Source organism: Volvox carteri (assembly GCF_000143455.1).
Source record: "Volvox carteri f. nagariensis unplaced genomic scaffold VOLCAscaffold_98, whole genome shotgun sequence".
In the NCBI taxonomy this organism is placed as follows: domain Eukaryota; kingdom Viridiplantae; phylum Chlorophyta; class Chlorophyceae; order Chlamydomonadales; family Volvocaceae; genus Volvox; species Volvox carteri.
The window spans coordinates 169,064-191,427 of NW_003307641.1; the positions used below are offsets into that span (position 1 = coordinate 169,064).

Consider the following 22,364-nt stretch of genomic DNA (forward strand, 5'->3'; position numbering starts at 1 on the left):
GCAGGGGAGATATCACGGTAGTGCACTGAAAGGAGGATACCTTGAAGAGGTGCCAGTCGCGTTCGGAGCTGTTCGGGCCGTTGGGCAAAAGACCTTCTGACGGATTGAGCTACCGGGCGGTGGGGTCTGGAGAGGTCAGCAACCTTTCAGCCCGCGCCGTGTGGTTGCCCTCCCTGCAGGGCGCAGCCTGGGCCAGTTCGTGGACCTGATGAAGAAGTGCGACGGCAAGTTGGCCATTCCGGATGTGGTCATCACGGCAGTGGGAACCAAGGTGGGGGGGCTGGGTAATCTGAGTGGCTGACTGACGGACGGACGGACATACCTACGGACGGACGGACAGACGGATGGACTTTCGTGGGGGCCAGCGGCTGGCTCGCAGTGCTTTGAACTCGGCAAAGGACAGGACAGCTTTGCGAGCCAACTCCTTGCGGGTTGCGAGCAGCAATTTGATTGAATGATGGGTGGATGGGCCCATGGGCGCCTGTCGCTGCCATTCGCCCTCCCGTCACCCCGGGGCTCCTCCACGTCCCACGTCCTCCGTTGCAGATCCACCTGCCCATCCGCCCCGCCCCGGCCTGAAAAGGTCCACCCACCCACCCACACCCCGGGACCCCGACGGCCCCCCTCGCCCTGCAGGTGTGGCACCTGGACGAGACGTGCGGTCGCTGCGCCGCCTCGGGTCTCAAGTGGATCGAGGACGTCAACTGGACCCTCAGTCTGGACGCCGGCTGGCACCTGGACACGGTGCGCCGCCTGGCCCGCCAGCTGATGGCGCACTTCAACGATGAGGCCACGCTGTGCGTCCTGGACGACGGCTCGGAGCATCGCCACCGCATCGCGCTGACTGCGGACGTCAGGGTGCTCGAGTACGTCATGGGGCGGCTCATGGAGGGGTTTCAGCGGGAGAAGCTCGAGGTGCGCTCGGGACTGGACGGGGTTCGGGGACTTGCTGCCGCCACGTTGGGGGGATACCTACTGCCAGTGGAAGGGGGGGGTCTTTAGAGAAGGATGGCCCCGTCAAGACCGGTAGGGGTTCCTGGGGGAGAGCTAGGAGTAGCGTGCTTGAAAGCGTTTGTTGCGGGTACGTGGCCGCGGATGTCTTGGTATCCGTGTCTTGGTTCTACCGTGCGTCCTCCGCTTTGCTATTGGCTATCCTGCCCTGCAGCCCGCCGGATTCCAGCCACCGGGATTCCCCCCAGCCCTCTACCGGGTCAGGTACCCTCGTGGCCCATTAGGACAGCTGAGGGGGACGCGGGGCGAAACGGGTTAGTCGATTTCCACGAGCCAGGGGGGCCGGTGCAAAGTTGGGCCCACCGCGTCCCATCCGCTGCAGTCCACTCCCTCGGGCACCACCACCACCACCACCACCACCGGGGTGGGGGAGGGACCTGACTGTCCCGAACTGGACCCCAACGGGCTGCACCACCGCAAAGTGCCACAGAGTGCCACATGGGGAACTCCATTCACCTGACTCTACCCGGCCTGACCCTCCTCCTCGGCCCTTACTAGGTGCGCATCATCACCAGCGGTAACGGCAGCCACCGCTACATCGACTGCGTGCCGGTCTCGGCCGGGAAAGAGAAAGCACTGCAGTACGTGCGAAAGCACTTTGGCGTGCCTGAACACCTGTGTGTGGCTGCGGGCGACAGCGGCAACGACATCCTCATGCTGGAGGGCGACCACCCCGCCATTGTGGTGGGCAATGCGCAGCCGGAGCTGCTGCAGTGGCTGGTGCGACAGCAGCAGAGCGGCAAGGTCATCTACGCGGACGCCTGCTACGCAGACGGCATCCTGGAAGGACTGGCCCGGCACAGCTTGTACTGAGGAGGGCCGGGGGGCTAGCAGGACGGGACGGCACGGGGCTGTGGAAGGATTGGTGGTTGCGAAGGTACGGCGCGTGAAGCGAGGGTGAGGGTCCGAGCCTGGTAGCGGGCATTTGCGTTCTGCAGGTGCGGGTGCGGGATGGTGGGATGGGGGAGCCAACCGGTAAAGCCGGGGCGCATTCGCAGTTCAGGGGGGAGGACGGGGGGACATTCTGAGAGCAATCGGGGCGCATAGGCGGTATGAGCGCCCTCAACCACCTCGCCGGTCAGTGTCCAGTGAGCCGTGTCGGCGATAGCAATATCAATGATACCCAAGCGATGCAGTACAGTAGCAGCGCTCGGAAAGGAGGGGCTCTGGGAGTCTGCGTTTAAACAAATCCAAACCTGCCTGGGTTAGGACAGCTGCGGGTAACAGCACAGCTGCGTGTGCCGCCGTGTCCTGTAGGGTCGTGGCAATCCGCGGACTGCTTGATGTCGCCCCGGTTTACCCGGGCTACCCGGGGTTCGGGGAGGGGGATTGGTGGCGGGGAGAATGAACTTCGAGGAATGTGACTTAGCAACTTTCGTGGCGTGACGTGTTTGACGTGTGTTCCTATGTGTGTTTTGATGGTGGGTGTTGTTCTCTTCTCCGCGTCTGTTTTGAAAATTTGTTGCGAGGTGGGTTTAGCGGTGCAGTTGGGGGTGTTGTTGATCTCGTGTTGATGCGGTCCGTGGAGGAGGTCATCGGCGCGCTTCCTGGGTCACGATCCGGACGTTGCGCTCGCCGTACATACCGCCCGCCACTGCCGCCCACAGCCGCGTGACGCTGCACTTGATTATGAAGATATCAGCATGTGGTGCCGTGGTGTGATTGTTTGGTCTCATTATTTGGGCTGCCGTGCAGCGCAGTCACCGTCTGCGCCCACCTTCGCGCGCGTCACATGCTCGCTCCCATGGCTCTGCTGAAGGCCCCTTGCGGGGTTTCCTGCGTCGGAGGGTCCGCATGGGAGCGACGGTTGCGAGGCAGGAGCCTCACGGGCTCCCCATCCCTTCCAGCCCGAGCCGGTGATGATCGTTGGGGTTGGGTAGCCGGCGAAGACGAGGACGGCTGCTGCTGTGGAGCCTACCCGCATTGTACGGCTATGATTTCAAGAAGGCGGGTCTTGGGGGATAACTGCATTGCCTGGCAGCAGCACCGTGCATTGTTTCACGGATGTATCATGCAGCAGCAGCTGCAGCAGCAGTAGCTCTATTGTGTGCCGCCGCAAGTCCCCATCTAGCGATACGCTGGCAGCGCGTTTGAAATCATGACAGCTTTGCATTTCCCGCAAAATCTGAAGCGTGGAGTACGTGATGTTGTTATTCGAGTTAAGAGTAGTTGTTTGACGCAAGTCGATTCTGGCACACAGCTAGGCTGCGGGACTGCTGCATGCCTTGGCACAGCTGCAGTGGGGGATAAGCAATCCACCCACGTCTAAATTGGTTAACGTCGAAGGCTGACGTAGCGCTGAGCATGATTTCATTTCTGGCCTTGACGGTCCACGTCAGGCCGTACGTTCGGCATGAGCTCGTACTGTACGGTATTAAGGTTGAGCGGTTACACCATGTAGACGTCATGCGCGCGATACAATGAAAAGATCCTTCTTTGTGCGTCCTTGCCTGGATAGTGCTTGCCTCCTTGCCTGCCAAGGTTTTAGCACATCTAGTTCAGGCCATCGACGTTTCAAGGTCGCGCTATTGCTTTTGTCCATCACTGACAAAGAGAGCGCGTCAACTCGCCGAGTATCTCGTGCGAATTTCGTTATTCAGAGTGCTGGCCAGATTGGCTACAACCATGTAACACTGCTATGGGACGAGAGACGGATACCGTACTGCACCGCAAACGGCATGTAGGGGGCTGCAAAAGCTGCCTTCGTGTGCGCGTGTCGTTGCATGCTCCAGCAATTACGAGGCAACCACCTCGTTAACAAGCGAGCTCAGGCAGCGAAGTCCCCCTCTCACATGAAGAGAACTGTCATTGAATAAACAATTTTAACTAGGGCGAACCTGTAAAAAAACAAGTGTTCGAACCGGGAGAGACGTCTCCCTTACCTAACATTAAAGGCCAACCGGTGCAAAGTCCCTCGTATAGCTGCACTGCTTCATTGTCTGCAAGTCGAAGCCTGCTCACGTCCCGCGCACGCACGAGGATCGGATACATGGACTGCGTTTTAGCACTCAGAGAATTGCCGCCGTGACCTTGCACAACACAGACAGGAAGCGACAAAGATACAGCTGTCGCTGTACGACAATCGACCCCAAAACCACAACTGTTAACAAACAAGGCATTTCTTGCAAACTGACACAGACACGAGGCGAGGAGAGCTACGAGCTCGTCAACTCCATCGCACTGCGATTTCATGAGTCGAATCCTGCTCCACTCGCAGGTCCAGCCCATCGTTTCACCGATAGTGGTTCGTCCTTCACTCCGATGGATTGCCAGACAGGCGAGGAAAATACGTAGCTGGGCGGCAGGACGTTCATAACCCAGGTCGCCACTCAAGCACCTCCTAAGACTGCGCAGGCGGCTGCTTTGACGACATCAGGAATTCCGCCGCAGCTTCTCTTCGTGCAGCCAGCTCTGTTAACACCGGCGATGTTGACTTCAGCATCCAACCGTACTTCCACACCGAAGCTATGCGCTTTGCCCCTTTAGTTAGACGGCTCCCTGCGCACCACCAAATGCAAGCTCGCGAGAGAGTACGGCCGGACCTAGCAATGATGCCGTCACGATTGTAAGCTCTCGGTCGACAGTGCGTTGGAAAACTTCCATCCCCAGCCCGAGAGCCACTGGACAAGACCCAATACCCAGCGTACCTTTCCAGTACCTATGACCCCATACGCTCAGCTTGGTAGGGTCATTCTGGGCAGAGCGGAAAACATAACGTTTGAAAGTTCAGTCGGAGGAGGCTCTGAGAGAGTCTGGGATGTATGCACGGTCTCACCGGCTGGGGGACTACCTCCACAACCTTCCAGTACTTCTCCGAAAGCGGATGCCACGTGTCGCGTGTTACAAGGGATCCCACTCCATGATTCGGCAGCTTCCGCAGGACATCCGACACTGAAAATGAAGGGAAGTAGACACGGAATGACCGCCAATGACCGCCAATGATCGTCTTTGCAGTTTGCGGCTCTGGCTATATCCACATCTAACAAGTAGTTATCCTGCGTCACCTACAAGTGCGCTTTGACCCGGACCGAAGCAACTCGAGATAGGCCATGCACATAAATTTTAAACAAACTTTACGCTAAATAATGCAATACCCTGCGCGTATAAAATCATGCCTCCATGTCTGTCTATAGCACGTTTATGCCTTCTTGCTCCTGCAACTGCAAAAGAAGCGACATCCTACATCCCGTTGTACTCCCAATCGCACCAGCCACGCTGTAAGCAACCCACGCAGATCTCACAATAAAAAAACAGATACTTATGTGTTTGGCAACCTCATCAAGCTCCTTGCAAGAGCTCAATGACTTGCTGCTCCTCGGCTTCATCAATGGGCTTCTTACCGTATCCATTCTGCACCTTGGGGTCAGCCCCGCGCGCCAAAAGAAGCTTCACGACATCTAGGCTGTTGCCCCGTGCTGCGTTGTGTAGCGGCGTGTCACCATCCTCATCAGCTTTCGTCAGGATGCTGTTGTTGGCTTTAGCCAGGAGCATTTCGCATATCTCCACATAGCCGCCAGCCGCCGCATCATGGAGGGCTGTTGATTGATCCTGGGGGTTGATGACGTTGGCATCGGCGCCGCCGCCCAATAGGGCTTCGACGCATTCGGCATGACCAAACAGGCATGCCAAGTGCAATGCTGTATCGCCGTCAGGGCCAGGAGTGTTGACATCGCCCGGAAAGCCCTGGAGGAGCTCCTGGACGCGTGCTACTCGGCCTTCCTCGCATGCCGTGAGCAAAGCTCGGAGAGGCCCTCCAGTTGGGTCCTCCCAATCCTCATCATCCGCGTCACCGGTGTCATCACCTCCTCCGAGACGTGCTGCCGCTGTTAGCTGCTCTTGCAGCCAGGCATACTCATCCTGTGACAGATTAGGTCCACTGTCGTCTTGCTCCTCGTCTCGACGCCCGTTCTCCATATTGGCCCTGGTAATCGACTATCGTATTGCTCTCCCTAAAGAGAAGACATTATGCCGTACCGTTATGTTTTGGCTGTCACTAAAGTGCTCGGCCGTTTAGGTAGAGCAACAACGCCTCGTGAGTCAAATTTAGCCAGCAAAAATATTTATGACCTCTTTTGACGCATATAGTTTAGCCGTGATTTTTGTTATGTGGCAGTAGCGCGTGTTGCTATTGGAACTCTTTTGCTGGATAGTGTTCTCCACCGGGTTGCCAAGTCTTTCATGGAGGCCAACAAGACCAAGGTGCTTTGACTATATGGACCTGCCGTCCCCGGAAATGTTATTTGGCTTGAAGGAACGCACTGTGTGCCCTCGCGCTGGTGCTTGTAGGCTCGAAAACCTGCTCGATTATTATGGCAACGCACGGGAACAGGAAGGTCGAAAGAGCTAATGGGTACTGGAGTCTCTCCGTCAGTTGATGGCCGGCCATGTAAGCACCAAATGGAGCTGGAGAACAGATGTTGCACATATACTTGCTCACAGTAAAGCGTTGAAGTCTTGTTATTTTCTTCTCAGCCTCCCAGGTCCAGGGTGTTCGGCAGGGGGCTGTCGCTGGAGACCCAAGTCGACCAGTAGCCTTGCACACGCACACGTACACATACGTCTTCAACAGGCTCACGCATCACACCCACAGGTGCGCGGCCTGTCTGGATGAGCAATGCGCGTGAGCAGCGCGTTTAACTGGGTGTTATGAGCCGTGTTTATTGGGGTCGGCACGAAATTCCGTCACTTCTTTGTCGGCTGCAGGGTGCAGCTGCGGCGGACATTCTGCGAGGGCCTGTACGGTGCCCCACGTGCAATACCCAACTCCGCCTTCTACACCGAACTTGACGTGAGTTGAACCGTCATGTTCAATAACATCATGGTCATCCAGGGGGCATGCCCTAACAGGGTAGATCTCCGACCGACGCCTCTGGTGGTGTGTTCCGCACCATCAGTGCGCCGCCCTCCTGTACTTGTCTCGATTGCTTGGACTTCACCGGGTGATGCTGTTGCGCGGTGCCGTCTTGTCTTTGTTTTTATGTAATGACTCTTACATGACACCAACAGTAAATATCCTTGCAAAGAAACCCGTGAAGCGCCTGGACGACCAGGGGGGCTAAACGTTTGGAATGCAGTGCAGCACCAGCATGGGGAGGCCCGGCAACCCCAGTGAAGCACCCTTGGCCACCGACTTCGACGTTACCCACGCCCTTCCTGCCCCGCGCAGGAGAGGCTGCGCCTGCAAAGCAGCACACTGATGGCAGTCCGCAATAAGCTGGTGGTGGAGTGCTTGGCTGCTGCCAGCAACCAGGAGGACGGCATTGACACGGTCGCCATGCGGCAGGACGTCAATAGCAGGTAATAGTAGGGCGGCTTGTCTAGTGACTTGTACCGGTAGGCGCCGTCCCGGGTCTGGGTAGCCATCAAGTTATGCAATGGGGGTTGTAAGGTGGGGAAGGCCGAACGGAGTGCGGAATGGTCTGTTGGATGAGGGGCCTCGTTGCAGTGCGGCAATTGTGAAGGTGTCAGCAATGTGAATTCGCATGCAGAGCAGTATCTTCAACACCTCGGGGTCCTTGAAGCAATGAGAGAATGTACCGATGTGTGCTGTGCTAATCAGTGCGGGCATGTTCGTCAAGTTCAAGATCTCACTTTTGCTTCCCGATGTTTCTTCCCAATGCGGATCTTCACGGATTTCCTGTCCCTTTTTATTGACATCCACCGGTGGCACCACCCAGCCGCCTGTGCACCAGTCAGTCAGGTATCCAATGTGTGTGTGTGTGTGACACCCGCCCGGGGTTGCGACCCCTGCTCGCAGTCTGTCGCGGCAAATGGAGTTCTTCACGAGCTGCATGGAACGGTACTGCGGGCCGCCTCGCATCTGCAGATGCAATTGTGAAAGCTGTGGCGGCATTTGCCTGGAAGGTGGAGGCGGCAAAGACCTCTCGAAGCCGCTTGCAGGCCCGTCACTGCAGCCGTACGGCTGAGAGTGGCACTGGAGCGCTTTGGGTTTCTGAGGAATTGTGTGACCGGCTTGGGTATGGTAGCTAATGGCCGATTTGCCGTGAAATGCCGAATGTCTATTTGTTCATTAGTCCTGCTGTCCGAGGGCGAGGTACCCAGTTCGTCGGGAAGCAGGGCCGCGGGAGTTTTTACAATTGTAATTTAGTGACATGGTCGGGCCTTGTTTTGTAACCGGAAGTTGGGATACGATGATTGGCACGATGCTTCAGGGTTCAGTTACATAAAACCAAACACCTTGTGGCAGTCGTAGTCGTAGTCATGATGCTGTCGTTCTTCCGGATAATGGCCGCAAAGTGCTGAAGGGTTTCGATGCGCACCAGTCAATGTCATCATACACATATATGGTGTCTTCGGAAGTGCCATGCGATATGGGCGAACAGTTCGTTCCTTCCTGACCTTCAAAGATTGCCGTGCTACGGAGCAAAGCCTTAATGCACAACACAACCTACAGTGGAGGTACTTCTCATCCGTGTTCAACAATGCCAGATGCATAAACGTTATAATCTCCGACTCCTTTTGGACTCCCGCTCGCGCGCATGAATCAATACAACGAGCCAGGCCGCATTAGCCAACTGCAAATCCAAGTACTTCAGGAACATGGCTCGCATCAGATACATGCCATGTGCGCCACCAACATCCTCATCACCCCACGCTCCTGTCCAGTCCCATCACCAAGCTATCTCTTGCGATCCAATGAGCCTGAGGCTTCAAGCTACATGACGAGAGCGCGCGCTCATCGAGTCAGGATACGTATCCTGTTCATTGTTGAATTCATACAATACATCCATACACAATGCTTTAATGCATTCAGTAAAGATATGCCCGTAAATCCGTAATATGCCCGTAAATCCCCCCGGGTGCATCACGCTGGGTATGGAAACCACAACCAAAGGGACGTACGTACGTGCGTAGCTGAACTAAGGTCTGTTTGTGCATCAGCTTGGTAAGCTAAGGCATACCGCTCGCAGGAGGGGCCCCCACACACGCACGTAGTGAAAAAACCTCATCCAGGTGCGCCCACTTCCATTTTTGTGCAGTACGCAGATAATTGTCCCATAATAATGAATATACCAACCCAGTGCTGCTCCGTTGGAAGGTCAGGCAGCCCTAAGACTTTGTGAGGCAACTGGACCTCATAAAGCTCTGCACACTAATAGGAATGTGTCAAGCTAGTACGATGCCCCAACATGTCTAGCTGCTATGGAACCGTGTACTCTCTTCCCCATAATTCTCCTTGTGAAATTGGTATGGCATGTACAGTGCTCGTCTTTACCTAGTTTTGGTGGCACAGGAGCTTGCACAGCGCTCCTCCACCCCACATCCTGAAATCCGCTTTCCAGCCCACCCTGACCTCGCCGTCCGCTCCTGCACCGTGGCTCACAAGCCCCCACCACAGAGCGCTTTATAGATCTCCCCCATGTGCCGCCAGCAGGCCTTGCAACCGGGCCAGCTCGTGGCGGACCGCCCGGCGGCGCTGCTCGTGCAGCCCTTGCAGCAGATCTGCCACATACGGATTCGTGTTCGGGATAGGGCCCAGGGCCTGTAGCCGGCTCTCGAACTGGGACAAGATGTCCTTCAGCCGCAAAATTTCCGCCCGGACCTCCTCTTCCGGACCTGACCAATGAAGTGAGGGAGCGTGAAGGGTGAGAGAGGGAGAGGCGGCGCAATTCGAAGTCCGGGGAAAGCTGCCAGGCGTTTGACTGGCACGCCGTGGGGGCAACTGCAAGCCACAAGATATGGAGCACATATTGGCGGCGTGGTGGCACAGCTGATGGTGGGCCCAACCGATATGCTACGAGGATACCTGCCGCATGCAAGGCCTGACGGCCACCATTGCTGAGCCTTGGAACAACTTGCAGCCCATCCTCCCGAGCTCCGAAACCCCTCCCAGGTGAAGCAGTTGCGGTTCGTAATACATCTTGCACATGTATGATGTAGCACGTCGATGCCCACCCTAACAATGAGCAAGTCCCCTTTCCTCTTCCCCCGCGCCCCATGCCACTCCCCGAGCCCACCTGTCAACGGCACGTCCGGCAGCTCCGCCCCGTCCTGCGGATTGTAGTTGCGGTGGTCCACTGCCAGAAGCCGGGGCGGGTCGGTAATGGTGTCCAGGAAGCTGCACAGCAGCGGGCCAGGCGGGCCAGGCGGCAGGAGGAACGGTTCCGGGGCGGCAAGGGACGGGACGACATTGGGGAGCAAGTGAGTGCCCTCAAGTCCGGCTGACCCAAAGGGACAGGCACATGGTGGGGTGGCTGAAACAGAAACAGACCCTCTGCTTCAGGGCAAGAGTACGAAGCAAGGTGGTAGTAGTAGTAGCAGCAGTAGCAGCAGCAGCAGGAGCAGTAGCTAAGGACATTCCGCAAGGCCGATCCCCCCTCCAATCCCGAACGAGGTCATCCAGGGACCCTCTCCAATCCGCGAGCTCACTCACCCGTAGTACAGCAACAGCTCATCGGAACGCATGTTGCCGTACGTAATGGTCACCTCCTCGCCCTTGGCTAGGTCCTTGCCGGCAACCACCCTGGGTCGCAGCGACACAAGGTGACAGACAGGGCAAGTAGGACGCCATGAAGCAAGCCGGCCGAGGCTACTAAGAACAACAATTGTGCGAGAAAACTTTTTATATGGCATCATCATTTTCATCACGGCATCAGTGCAAGCGCAGAAAGCGTGAGGAGAAAAGTTGGACGTTATTGATACCACATGAGCCACATGAGCTGCGAACATTCAAAGCCGGCCATTCGGTCGAGAGCAGCTTCCCTCCTCCCCCGGGGGAGAGTCTTTCGACAGAAACAACACCCCAGCCCCCGCCGGCGCTGTGACGGCCCTTTCGTCCCACGTGCACCTAGAAGGACGCCGCTCCCTCCCTTCCGCGCTCCACCCACTGACTAGGGCTCCCGCAGCTCATCCAGTCCCCTCACTGACCTGACCCCCCGGTAGGCCCGGCTGCTGTCCAACTGGTTGATGTCGCGGATGTCATGATTCATTAGATCTACGAATATTGGGGGGTATTTGGGGGGCGTAGCCGTAGCGGGGCAGTGAGGGAGAGCGGAATGGCGCGAGGGAAGTGAACTAAGAGAGGAGAAACAGGGATAGGAGAACCTTCTCCACACAGGCGAGGCCTTCACAGCACATGTGAAAATCCCCCTCCTCCTTCCCTCCCTTCCCTCCTCCTCCTCCTCCTGCAGGGGAAACAGCCCCGCGCGGAGAGCTGAGTGCACACCCGGGACATATCCTCCTCCTCCTCCTGTCCCAGTGTACCACAGGAACAAGTCAGCAAACCTGTAAACACATCCCAGGCACACGGCCGCCATTAACCCATTACCCCACCAACACCACATACCAAGCAGGGGAACCATGGACAGCGCATCCCTGCGCAAACTGAACGTCCGGGAGCTCAGCTGCGATGCACGGGGAGTCAGCACATCAGCACATCAGCACACCGGCACCGAACGAGAACGACGAGGAGGGGAAGAGGAGGCGCATCAAGGAAGTTATACCATATATGTTTCATGAGAGTGTGAAATTGGACTGGAGCTGCTGCTCCTGCTGCTGCTGCTGCTGCTGCCGGCGCACGGTAAGCCCTCGGAGGGGAGCCGCCGAAGGAAATAAGAAGAGGGGATTTCGGATAACCTCCGTATTAGCAGTAAGGGCCGCGAATCCTATCCGCGGACCAGATACGGCGTGTCCGCCGGGTTGCACCTTGGTTGTTTGTGTGTGCGAGCGTTACCCACGTTGCAATTTCCTACGCTTTGCGCAAATGACGGACGCTATGAAGTGGGAACCTGAACGTGTGCCAAGGATGCAGGGACGTATGTGGTCCCACTGCAACCCTATATCATTCCCTTTGGCCGCTAGTATCCTTTATCACTTGCTTTGCTGAAGTGCGAGTTAGGATGGTGCTTATAGGCGATCTGGCAGCCCTTGAGCCATATGCTCGTACTGGGCGGTTTGCAGGTGTGTAGGGGGTACACACCCCCACGACCATGTAATGCATACACACACATTGTCTAACGGCCTCCTCCTGGATATACATACATGAGCAAATGCGGTGCAGGTGGTGGTGATGGGGGGGGGGGAGAAACAAGCAATCCGATATATAGCAGGGCGCGATGATGGGACACTACAGGGTGCCCTGCAAACAAAGGGCACTCAACCCAATCAGAGCCCCTCAACCGCGGCTGTGGCTTGTTGGCTCAGCCATGTTGGCGCCACTAGGACCGCTGGTTTACCAACCTCCTGAGGAGGAGCATGGAGGTCATCAGGCTGCCTGCCCCGCGACGAGTATCTCCTTCCACGGCACAGAAACACATACGGATGCACGTGTGGATGTCTGAGGCGACGCACTCTCCGCGACCTAACCAGGAGACAGACCGCCCTCCCCCGGGCCCTGTCGCTCCCCCCGCCCAGCTCAACTCACACCCCCTCCACCCACCATGGACACCACATACTCGAAGTACGGCAAGCTGATGTTGACACTGCCAATGGCCTCCGGGATTGTCGTCATCTGCGTGCAGCCGCAATGCCCCCCCCAACACACACACGCACACACACACACGGCCGGCGGCCACCCACCCACCCCACAACGGGCCGTTGGATTACCGCCACAGCAAGGGGGGGGGAGACCAGGTGCCCATGGTGCCATGCCGGGTCGCACCCAACAACGTAGCCAACCCCGGGAGGTCTGGAGCGATGTCTTGGAGACCTCCGCCGGCGCCTCCCGGGCTTGGCGAGGAGACGCACGTTTCCGTCCGCGGCACCCTGAGGCCCCCCAGGCCCCCCGAGGCGGCAGCTGCGGAGTTTCTTCACAACCTCACACGGACCTGAAAGCCCTTCCCCACTTTTCCTGTCGCCCCGGACCCCCCCAGGCACCTAACCACGATGACCCCCTTAGCCGGTCAGTGTAGGGCTGCGAAGCCAATTAGCCCTGCCACTTATTCTTAGCCCTTAGGCCCGCCTCCACAACCCTCCATGCCCCACGTTGCCCGCCCCCCGCTGGCAAGTCCCCCCCCCCAACCCCCCAAAGCACTCCGCTCACCCACCCACCCACCCACCATGTTTTCATCGTTCTGACCCTCGAAGGTGCTGCGGCAGTGCTTCTTGAAGGAACCTCGTACTTGGAGCTCCTGCGGAGAGGCACCAATCAATCAAACCAATTGGCAACTCATATCTGGAGACCTGGCTGCATGCGGCCGCCTTCCGGGCTGCTGTAACATCCATATCAAAAATTCCCCGTACTGCCTATTTACATCCACTTTGCCAATCTGTCTATCCGTTTGTCTGTCTGTTATCTTCAACCAGGCAGTCAGGTAGCCAGGCATGACGCCGCACCAGGTTGTCGTCCGCAAGGAACTTGATGTACTGTGGGCGGTGTAAGGGGAGGTAGAGGGGAGGGGGACGGGGCGCACGGGGGAGCAAGGGCGAGGGCAAGGGCGATGAAGGGCGGGAGCTCTATACTGGGTGGTATAGAAAACACACAGGAGTCGAGAGTGCACACTCTCCCACCACGTGAGTACGGCAAAACTTCCCCTCCTAGGGCCCCTTCCCCGTTGGGTAAATGCAGGTCTGTCCAGGTGCCCCCCGTTCCTGCTGCTGGTGTTGCACTCACCTCCTCAGGAAAATTATACCCCGTCAGAACCTGAATAAAGCATTAGTAAGGTAAAGGCGAGCGGAGTAGGGGGGGGGGCATAACGCGGATAAGGTTAAAAGGGACAAAGTTTCTGCATGTGGAGGGAAGCTGTTGCCGCCAATAGCGCTCGTAAGTTGGTTTTAGGATGCATGTGGGTGAGCTTGCGGTTCTGGGGGGGATCTCTGCAATGGATGGACTCCTCGCCAGGTCGCTGACGTATCTATGTATGTATGTGTGTGTGCATAATTCATAGTTCCTTTTCTCCATGCTACTGTATTGTAGCTGGACGAGTCCGTTCCAAGCATCCGCATACACTACACCCGGGACCCCGAGTAGTGCCCCGGGGGTTGATCCGTGGTGGGCCGATCCGTGGTGGTGGTGGTGGTGGGGGGGGATAATGATCGGTATCTGAAGTTCACTAGTCGAGAGCTCGAAAGGAATGAGGACTGGGCGGAAGACACCATGTACGCTCAGCTCGTGCATGCCGGACGAGGGTATTAGGAGCGCGCCATCGCCTTCGCCATGGTGTCCGCCCTGGGTGTATTCATTCCTCTTTGAAGTCGCCTCAGGCCTAACGCACCTGGGTTTCACGCGGCAGGACCCGCAGGTATGGAGTAAGCCTCGAGCAAGGGGTGAAGAGCTCCTTTAACAGCAAGGGTGCGCCTTCCTGTACGGTACGTCCCGCGACGACTGATAGAAATTCTAAACTCGTGTGGTGGATGGAGACAACAGCGAGACAAATTCTTTGGTCACTGATACAATTACTATGGAGTTTGTGATCCATTTACTAGGGAGTTCCCAAGTAGAACGTGAGTGATGCATAGCTTCCAGGTCCTCGTTAGTGGTTAAAGGTCAACGGTGGTTGGTTTGCTTACCGCGGCGGGAACATTCCTAACGGAAAATACGAGGTGATCTGGAATGTATATCAATAATTCTCCTTTCCGAACATCTTGCGTCGTGAAGACGCCTCTTACGCCAGCGGAAGTGCGAGAAATCGTGACCTTGAACTCTCCACCTTCTTGACTGATCCAGTCCAGCATTTCTTGCTCATCCTTTGTGATGTATGCATGTGTCCCATGAAATGAGAGTGCTAAGAACAACGCTTGCGCAAGAAATACGCCCCGCAGTGTTAGATGCATTTTATTGCAAGTTAGCCGATCACCACGAAACTTCAGCTTTCTGTAAAAGCCCCAAAACCTTTAAAAATAGTCAACAAAACACTTGTATGTGCCCTCTCTCCCTTTTTGGCATTGCGGTACGACATTGCGGAATGCAAACGCCAAGACATACAATGTGCTGGATGGCAGACGCTATAGTATTTTAGCTGTAGCAACGTTGTTGTCTGCCATGAGCTTTTCACAGGTTATTGCAGCTGTTTACAACAGGGTTGTGCAGCTGCTGTCCACCGCTCCGAAGGGTGCTCTGTCCGTGACTGGTATCCTAGGCCTTGCATTGCTGGTGTACGGGTATCTTCAACTTCGAGGAAACGACAACCGTGCTGAGGACCAACGAAGGGAGCAGCATCGTGCGCGCGTCAGGGCGACTGCTGGTCCAGATGCAGCAGTCGATGCCCCACGGCCAGCGGCGACACCTCCAGCTCCAGTCACACAGGCGCCATCCGCTTGCGCTTCCGCAACTCCCTTGGGTAGGGCGGTTGCAGCCCAGCTTAGTGGCGTCAAACGCGTGACGCTGAGCCTGCCGGGCGTGGTTTTCCTGGAGAGGACCCCTGCGCAGCTCCAAGAGTCGGCGACTGTCTGCCCAAAGGCGCTGGAAGTGCTGCAGGAGATCAGCCGCGTGTCGGACGTTTACCTCATCGCGCACGTGGAGGACGATGTGGGCGAAGCAGTTGTCACCGGCGCACTGGAGGCTGCCGGCGTCCTCGGAAACGGGCCGGGGCAGGTCAAGCAGCACCACGTCCTTTGCTGCTCTTCCCTAGATGGCAAGGTGCCCATAGCGCGGCAACTAGAGCCAGAGCTGCACGTGGATGGTCACCCCGCGTCAGTCGACGAGCTAAAGCGATTTTTGCCTCGCCTTCTGCTAGTTCGCGAGGGTGCACCGGGTGGAGCTGGATCCAGCCAGGTTAATGTGAGTGTGGCAGCGTCTTTGACCGAGTACTTCGGAATGTAGAGCAGATGCGCAGAAGAGGTCGCAGCGGGGAGGATCGGAAAACTGATCTGTGAAACTGGAACTGGTCCAGCTTTAAGATTCTACTTCCGTGCGCCAGCACAAGCCCAGGCATGCAGGTCGTGGGCCACCAGTCGAGCGGTATTTCTTGGTGTACGGTGTACGGGAGGTTGATTCAGGACCCCCCCGGCCCGTAGGCCCCGGAACATGTGTGGCAATGCCACATTTAATTGTTGGCCGAGCCCACATGGTGGCTGGCTGGCTGGCTGGCTATCCTAATGGAGGGCAACACTCGCGGTCTCAATAATAACCCTATATGAGTACATCACATGTAAAACTGCTACTTCCAACCATAATGCCCTTCAACCCACTTGGCATCGTCACTGCCCCATGCCTGTGCATCAATTTAGACGACCCTGCTCGAACGCCTCCTTCCTTGCGACCCAGCTAATGTGTCCCACAATGAGTGGCACATCCATCGACACACGCAGATTTATGTACACCAACAATAGCTGTCTAAGCCTGCGTTTCAGTCACTAATTTTGCGCCTGAGTAGGGCCTTTGCCACCCCAAGGGCGTCGCGTTCCTCTTCCTTTGCTTCGCGGCCATCGTCCAAACACGCTGACGGCTCTGCATCCTGCAAGCACTAGCTCACAATTGAATGGGCCGTTCGGGACCGACCGGCTGCATCACTTGAATCATCATAATAGCCTGCGGTACAACGGGAGCCTGATCCACTACACCTTACTACGGTCGGGTAGGCTCGCTGAATGATATGATATGGGCTCAAGGTGGCCGCATGCAAAGACCTCGCGGTAAGGCGACAAGCACTACAATGTAACATGATGCACCACAATGCCATTTCAAGTCACCGGTCGCCGCCTAATTGTTGCAAATGAAATGGCCATAGTAGGACGCCGCGTCACGCCCTTCCCGTTGAGTGACATCGGTGGTGCTCAAGGGCTTTCGTGCCAGCGCCTCGGGCGGCATGGTCTTAGGTGCATGCCACCCCACCTCCTGCGATGTTGTCAGCGGCGCTCTTAGGGTTTGCTGCGGCTCATAACCCACGCGGGAATGGTGAATCCATTCAACTCGTTGTGTGTCATACGATGTGAAGGTGGTCGGGACGCTGGTCCCCTCGCTGAAAGCCATCAAGCGCTGCACACCCTGCATTCAAATGTGTAACGGGGGACGCCACTTCGCGTCACTTCCCTGGTACGCGGTTGATAACATTTCATGGCGCACCAGGACGAGGACCTCGTGGGCTAGCGTCGACCCGCGATCATATCCTATAAAGTAAATAAATATGAGTAATGTGACTGATGAACCTTGGAAGTGCCCGGTGATCACGCTTTTGGTGGTGGTACCACCTCGCTACCGCAAAGACTCCAATGCGCAACTGCGTGCCGCTACTAGCAACGGGTCGTACCCAATACCCAATAACCACCGCGGCATCCACATGCAACGAGTCACTGCCGTGAGCTTTGGCTAAGTGCGAATGTCGTAAGGGTAGGTAGCTCATGAGCGCAGAAAATTTATGGTGTCAATTACGGTCCGCACAGCGGATGGTGGCCCCCAGCAGTCACACCTTCAAGTACTCCTCAATCCCAAGGACTCCAGCACGATCGAAGTCAAGGTGCGTGAACCAGCAGTCCAGTTCGTATTTCCGCGGTTGCCGGCCAAGAATGTCCTGACATACATAGCAATATGTGCGGGGAAAGTGTAAGGTGGGAAAAGTGTGCTTGGGTTGAGAACTCCGGTGTGAAGTCACGCACCCAACTTCGGAACCCTAGGGTGCACACCGTATAGGCACTGGGGTCGCACTGCAATACAGGTACCCATTAAGCACAAACCCACCACCGCATGCCAACAGTATTTCAGCATAGGTGCGGATGATATCGGCCTGACTCTAACAAAGCCTCAAGTCGCTGGAACAGCGTGATGAGCAGCAAGCCGTCTCGGCTCTTTAACCGATGCGTTCAGATGCTCCCATGAATGCAGTAGCTGCTCTGGTATATAGGCTGAAACCACCGTTTCATCGCTCGTCCAAATTGCAAGTCCCACCTTCAGGATGTCGCCGAGCTTGGCACGGAGGATGTGGGTATCGCCGTTGACCTCCATCACTACTGAGATGTCTGAATCTCCTATTAGGTACTTGTTGAAAGCGTCGACATACTGGTCAATTGGCAAAGTATGGAAGATGTACTCGTGGCTTATCTTGTTTGCGTCCCGAATGGGCTCTTGCGGACCAAGAGAAGTCAACCCAAAGAAAGCCTGCAAACACGTTTCTGCGTGAGCTGCTGACCATTGCTTCTAATCTAATTGCGACACAATGCGCACCATTTAGCACACAGTTCAGGCACAAGAGTGGGTTTCCTTGTCCTACGCTTCTAGTTACAAAATAAACATATACTTGTTACTACAATGCTGTCCTCCCAGTTATTTCTGAACCCTTGCTAACTATATTACTGTACATATAAGTAGCTACGACCACCATGAACGCTAGGGCAAAGACGTCCTGCTTAGGTGTCCCCGGTCTGACCTGTGCAAGTATGTGAACAATTATCCTCGCTCTCGGTGTTGCATGAATGCCAATATTGCCGTACGACTGGTTTCTGAATTCCCCGTAGCAATACAGTAATAGGGGGTAAATACTTTCTTCTTCCTGCTTGATTGTCACAATCATGCCAGGGCTCTTATGAACCTTTTGCCCTTGTTTTACCAACTTATGGATACCGGTGTTACAGGATTCGTTAGTGATAGTGATCGCCTACTCTGATACTCCAGACAGTTGAGTGCTAAACATCAGCAAATACGTACAACTATAATAAATAAACGTGTTAAGATTTTCAGGGTGCGGAGCAAGCAGTAGCTGAGCGAATCCCGAACGGCTCGAGTGCGTGCGTGGAGCCGCTGTGGGGGACCCGCATTCGACGCACCGGTCGCTTGCGGACACCATCATGCTTTCGATTGATTCCTCGTGCACAAGAGGGCTTAACGTCACACAAGTCCGGAGTCCAAATGAGGGGGCGAATCCGAAATGATTACACCGTAGTCCCACAAATGTAACCTTCACCATCACGCTGGCACGCAAGCTGTCGATCGGCAAAAAAAGTCGCCATCCAGCCAATAAGGGTGAATGGTTTGCGGTAATGTTGAAATCTTGCCTTGAGCAGGAAAGTCCATAAGACAGGTAAGACTGGTGGGACACAACTGTCGCACGTATCCTACGATACATGGAGAAGAAAGATGCTCGCACCTCATTCCCACGATATAGCAACATACGTGACCCACCTCGAGCGAACGGATAGCCCGAAACCCAAGATTTCCGTTTTCCGTTTCAATGGAAGATGCCATTGATACCAATCGGTCGGCATGTTTAGCGTTCTACACGGACGCACTGCAACATGTCCGCAGTCCTAATGTACCAGGGAAATACAGGGAATCATTAGAAAGCATCATTTGCCGATCATACTCCGCACATTTTAGGAAGAGTTGCATCTATATTTGCGGACAGAATCACCTTCATTGGCGTGCTTCAGGCGAATTCGAGAATTCGGCCGCTTCGCGAATGTGCCAAGGCCAGTACGGGCAGGCATAGAAATAGTGATCTCAAAATAAGCTGATTCTCAAAGGTGTAGACCTTGCCCTCAATTTTCGTTAGGGTGAGGGAGTAACTCCCATTGAACGTATAGGTCAGTGAGTGGATACAAGTGAAGTGATACAAGTTTACCTAAGCTACTGTGCAATTCCTGTTTTGGATGGAGTAACATCATTCCAAACGAGGATAATCAAAACCATTTCTTGATTCCGATCGAAATTAACTCGACTGAAGGCTTTTGTTTGAAGAATTGCATGGCTGCCAATTGTTTGAATTTCAAACCGAAAAGTCCGATCCACAAATGCATTACGCACGCAGGCTGATACCCTGACGTGCAGTGTTGCGGAAAAGGATATAGCAAGGTTGTGACGTTACAGTGTTATCAAAGGACCTGGGATCACGTGCATAGCAACGAGATAACCCATCTGCATGGAAGTCACGCACCATATCACACATCCCTTTCCCCAAAAATTACACCGTAACGAAAAATTGATCCTAAACAGATCTGTCACAATGTACAGGCAGGACCATCGCGCCTGACCGCCCCCATAGGACCATCAAGCCAGCCCGAAAGCCCCTGATGCCCAGTCAAAGGTCCACCAGTCCCAGCTCAAGCATTGACGCCAAGAATTTAGAAGAACGGAACGGACACGCCGTTCGTGGCGAAGTTGGCGCCCCACGGGTTGGCCAGGTGCTCGCCCAGAGCTGTGGGAAAGGGGAAAACAACGCAATAAGTAACAAAAGATGGCGAAAAAGGGCACGGCAAGGAACCGCTAATTCAAGCACACAGTACAATGACCCCATATTTCCATATTTCCAACCCAGCAACTACATGTACCACTCACCAGCCAGGGGCCCCTTGCCTGTCGATCCGCGAGACGAATTGCATGAAGAGCAGAGTACCCAGAAAACTTGGTTAGTAATCAACAAACTTCGGCAATACCAAATATTTCGTATGCCAGCGCTTACCCGTGGCGGCGTGCTGGGCAATGAAGCCCAGGAAGGCAACCATTGCCAGGCGACCGTTCTTGATCTCCTTGAGCTTCAGCTCACCAGCCTTGGACGAGTCCTTGGCAAAGCTGCAGGCAAACACGCAGTACAAAGATTATGAGCGTGTGCAGTGACCATGTCAAAGGAAGCGACAGCAGAACATACCCAAGGGGGTCGAAAGCACCGCCAGGGTAGATCACACCGCCAGCATCGTTGCGCTGGCCCTCAGCGGCCGCCATGGCCACGAACTCCTACACGTGCGATGATGAAGACAATCATGACGGTGGAGAACACAAGACGAAATCGTACAATGCCGTCAACTTACGAATGCCAGCAGGGTGTTCAGGTCGAACGGCACCTCAATGCCGAACCAGGTGGCCTTGCCGCCAGTCACAGCCTGCACCAATTCACAAGGGGGAATCCATTACGCAAGGAAAGCCAAGCCAAGTAGCAACAAACAAAATTATATGCAACCCAAAATTGATTAGCGCAGCAAAACTTACCCAGAGAGGGGCATCATACCAGTTGCCGTAACCGAGCAGCTCCACAGCCAGAGCGCCAGCGACGCCGAGCATAGCCCAGCGGCCTGGGTAGTTCAAAGAGAGTCCCTTCTAAATTACCAGATCTCTAAAGAATACATTTCTTTTTATCACTTATATCATACTCTATATGGCCTGACAAATCCAAGCTGATGCCAAGGAGCGGATTTCCTGCAAGCCCAATCCCACCGTGGATGACCTCCGACTCGGTGAAGCGCTTCAGCGAGGCAGGGTCCTTGCCCAGAGACAGAGGGTCGAAGCCGTAGTTGCTGCAAAAGGTGCAATAGCGATGAGCGACAGATTTCAGCTTAAAGTTCTTTTGATGCGTCGGCGACGACTGACGATGCTCACCCCGGCAGGTCATCGGGCAGCCAAGCAGGAGCATCCGAGCCTGGCAGCCAGTTGCCGGCCTTCATCACAACGCGGCAGCCATTGCTCACAGCAGCGACGCGGCGGCCCGCGAAGCCGCGAGGAGCGGCAGTCTTGGCCGAAACGGTGCGCATGGAGAGGGCCATTTCTGCTGACTGAATGTGTTGTTTGAAGGTACAACTGTGACCAACTGCACTAAGACAGGAGCGGCAAGAGCACTTAATAAAGGTGGAAAGAACTGCTGTACAGCGTCGTACAGATCCTCGGTCTCGTGTGATCGTGTCTCCTAGGGGCATACGGACTTAGGCACGTTTCGCTATTATTCTCGAGATCTCATGTGATGTAACTCATGTAGGTACATGTCGGTGCCAAAACTCTACGACCGACCGGATTAATTATCAGCAAGGAGACGTGCACTATGAGTCTGGCTTTTAGTTGTGCACATCGTTTTCTGCTAGATAAGTCATATTTATTTATTACGTCTTGGATATTGCGCCATTTAGTGATATCTGGACAGGAAATGCACACAATTGTGCGACCAAAGCAAATCCTTAAAAGGTTTCCCTTCGGCATTTCATTGTGCTATGTAGTGTTGCTTCTCTTACGAGACATTCGATAAGCAGCGACTATTGGCATGCAAGTTCTCCGGATAGTTGGTAGCGTGGGCTTTGCCCACGTCTTCACAAATGTTGTGTAACATTAGATGCATTCACTTGCTAGCATGGCAAAGGGCTGGCAACTTTTTGTCCTTAGAAGGGTAGGAACTAGGCACGGAGCGCAATTCGTAGGGGCCTTACTTCCTCCATCTTTCTGCGTGCCTTGCTTTCGCCGGTCGTGTATAAAAATCTATCAGAGTTAGATGGGGGTGTAGCTCTCTAGACGGTTCTCCAGAGGTTTTTTATGCTGGCATTCGGGGCGCCACCTTCCGACACCCGGCCGAATCTGGACCTTGGCCAACAGTACGATCGGGTAAGAACACTACTGTGACCTCCTTTGTGCGGCTAATTTCTATATGACTGGATATCAGACTACCATGGTTTCCTTCCCGTTAACGTTAACAAATTTGCTAGAGGTCACGCGACGCGACGGCTACACCCCGGCTACCCTCCTTGTCAGCAAAGTAGTGTGTTGGTGGCAC

General features: G+C 55.2%; 6 protein-coding genes across 6 annotated transcripts in view; 3 read left to right on the forward strand and 3 right to left on the reverse strand.

The window, feature by feature from the left end:
* Positions 1-1,824, forward strand: part of VOLCADRAFT_119992 (uncharacterized protein) — a gene marked incomplete at both ends in the record, with an annotated part of 8,498 nt that extends 6,674 nt beyond the window's left edge. Inside the window, 4 exons of the mRNA XM_002958542.1 lie at positions 180-271; positions 637-699; positions 766-915; positions 1,510-1,824. Of these exons, the coding sequence (XP_002958588.1) occupies positions 180-271; positions 637-699; positions 766-915; positions 1,510-1,824 (620 nt within the window). The remainder of the gene's footprint in view (positions 1-179; positions 272-636; positions 700-765; positions 916-1,509) is intronic.
* A 4,227-nt stretch (positions 1,825-6,051) lies between these two features.
* VOLCADRAFT_108206 (uncharacterized protein) lies at positions 6,052-7,942 on the forward strand. Its single transcript, XM_002958543.1, has 6 exons — positions 6,052-6,210; positions 6,298-6,397; positions 6,484-6,601; positions 6,715-6,799; positions 7,178-7,308; positions 7,769-7,942. Exons 1-6 carry the CDS (start codon positions 6,190-6,192, stop codon positions 7,935-7,937), a joined length of 624 nt encoding a protein of 207 aa, XP_002958589.1. The 5' UTR covers positions 6,052-6,189; the 3' UTR covers positions 7,938-7,942.
* A 1,434-nt stretch (positions 7,943-9,376) lies between these two features.
* On the reverse strand, positions 9,377-14,785 carry VOLCADRAFT_108207 (uncharacterized protein; the record flags this gene model as incomplete). The annotated part of the gene is made up of 11 exons (XM_002958563.1): positions 14,479-14,785; positions 14,184-14,270; positions 13,583-13,612; positions 13,306-13,335; positions 13,029-13,100; positions 12,410-12,481; positions 11,318-11,375; positions 10,900-10,966; positions 10,406-10,495; positions 9,990-10,090; positions 9,377-9,588 (listed from the first exon to the last, which is right to left on the reverse strand). The coding sequence occupies exons 1-11, from the start codon at positions 14,740-14,742 to the stop codon at positions 9,377-9,379; spliced, it is 1,083 nt and encodes a 360-aa protein (XP_002958609.1). The 5' UTR covers positions 14,743-14,785.
* Positions 14,786-14,950: 165 nt separating this feature from the next.
* On the forward strand, positions 14,951-16,075 carry VOLCADRAFT_84514 (uncharacterized protein; the record flags this gene model as incomplete). Its single annotated transcript, XM_002958544.1, has 1 exon — positions 14,951-16,075. One exon carries the CDS (start codon positions 14,951-14,953, stop codon positions 15,728-15,730), a length of 780 nt encoding a protein of 259 aa, XP_002958590.1. The 3' UTR covers positions 15,731-16,075.
* Positions 16,076-16,256: 181 nt separating this feature from the next.
* Positions 16,257-17,944, reverse strand: VOLCADRAFT_119994 (uncharacterized protein; the record flags this gene model as incomplete). The annotated part of the gene is made up of 4 exons (XM_002958564.1): positions 16,257-16,364; positions 16,742-16,894; positions 17,316-17,417; positions 17,792-17,944. Coding segments are annotated over 4 exons (516 nt in total), but the record flags the coding sequence as incomplete, so codon positions are not given.
* Positions 17,945-19,683: 1,739 nt separating this feature from the next.
* Positions 19,684-21,414, reverse strand: lhcaA (light-harvesting protein of photosystem I). Its single transcript, XM_002958565.1, has 8 exons — positions 21,209-21,414; positions 21,047-21,126; positions 20,822-20,904; positions 20,644-20,715; positions 20,484-20,569; positions 20,293-20,407; positions 20,174-20,186; positions 19,684-20,033 (listed from the first exon to the last, which is right to left on the reverse strand). Exons 1-8 carry the CDS (start codon positions 21,370-21,372, stop codon positions 19,960-19,962), a joined length of 687 nt encoding a protein of 228 aa, XP_002958611.1. The 5' UTR covers positions 21,373-21,414; the 3' UTR covers positions 19,684-19,959.
* Positions 21,415-22,364: the final 950 nt, after the last annotated feature.

Bases quoted from the DNA above. Each gene is read 5' to 3' on its own strand.
- lhcaA (XM_002958565.1), bottom strand. From the start codon at position 21,372: ATGGCCCTCTCCATGCGCACCGTTTCGGCCAAGACTGCCGCTCCTCGC. The intron at 20,905-21,046 runs GTGGGATTGGGC...TGAACTACCCAG, and splicing joins CGAGTCGGAGGTCATCCACG to GCCGCTGGGCTATGCTCGGC. The intron at 20,570-20,643 runs GTAAGTTGACGG...TCGCACGTGTAG, and splicing joins TGAACACCCTGCTGGCATTC to GAGTTCGTGGCCATGGCGGC.
- VOLCADRAFT_108206 (XM_002958543.1), top strand. From the start codon at position 6,190: ATGGAGGCCAACAAGACCAAG. The intron at 6,211-6,297 runs GTGCTTTGACTA...TGGTGCTTGTAG, and splicing joins TGGAGGCCAACAAGACCAAG to GCTCGAAAACCTGCTCGATT. The intron at 6,398-6,483 runs GTAAGCACCAAA...TTTTCTTCTCAG, and splicing joins GTCAGTTGATGGCCGGCCAT to CCTCCCAGGTCCAGGGTGTT.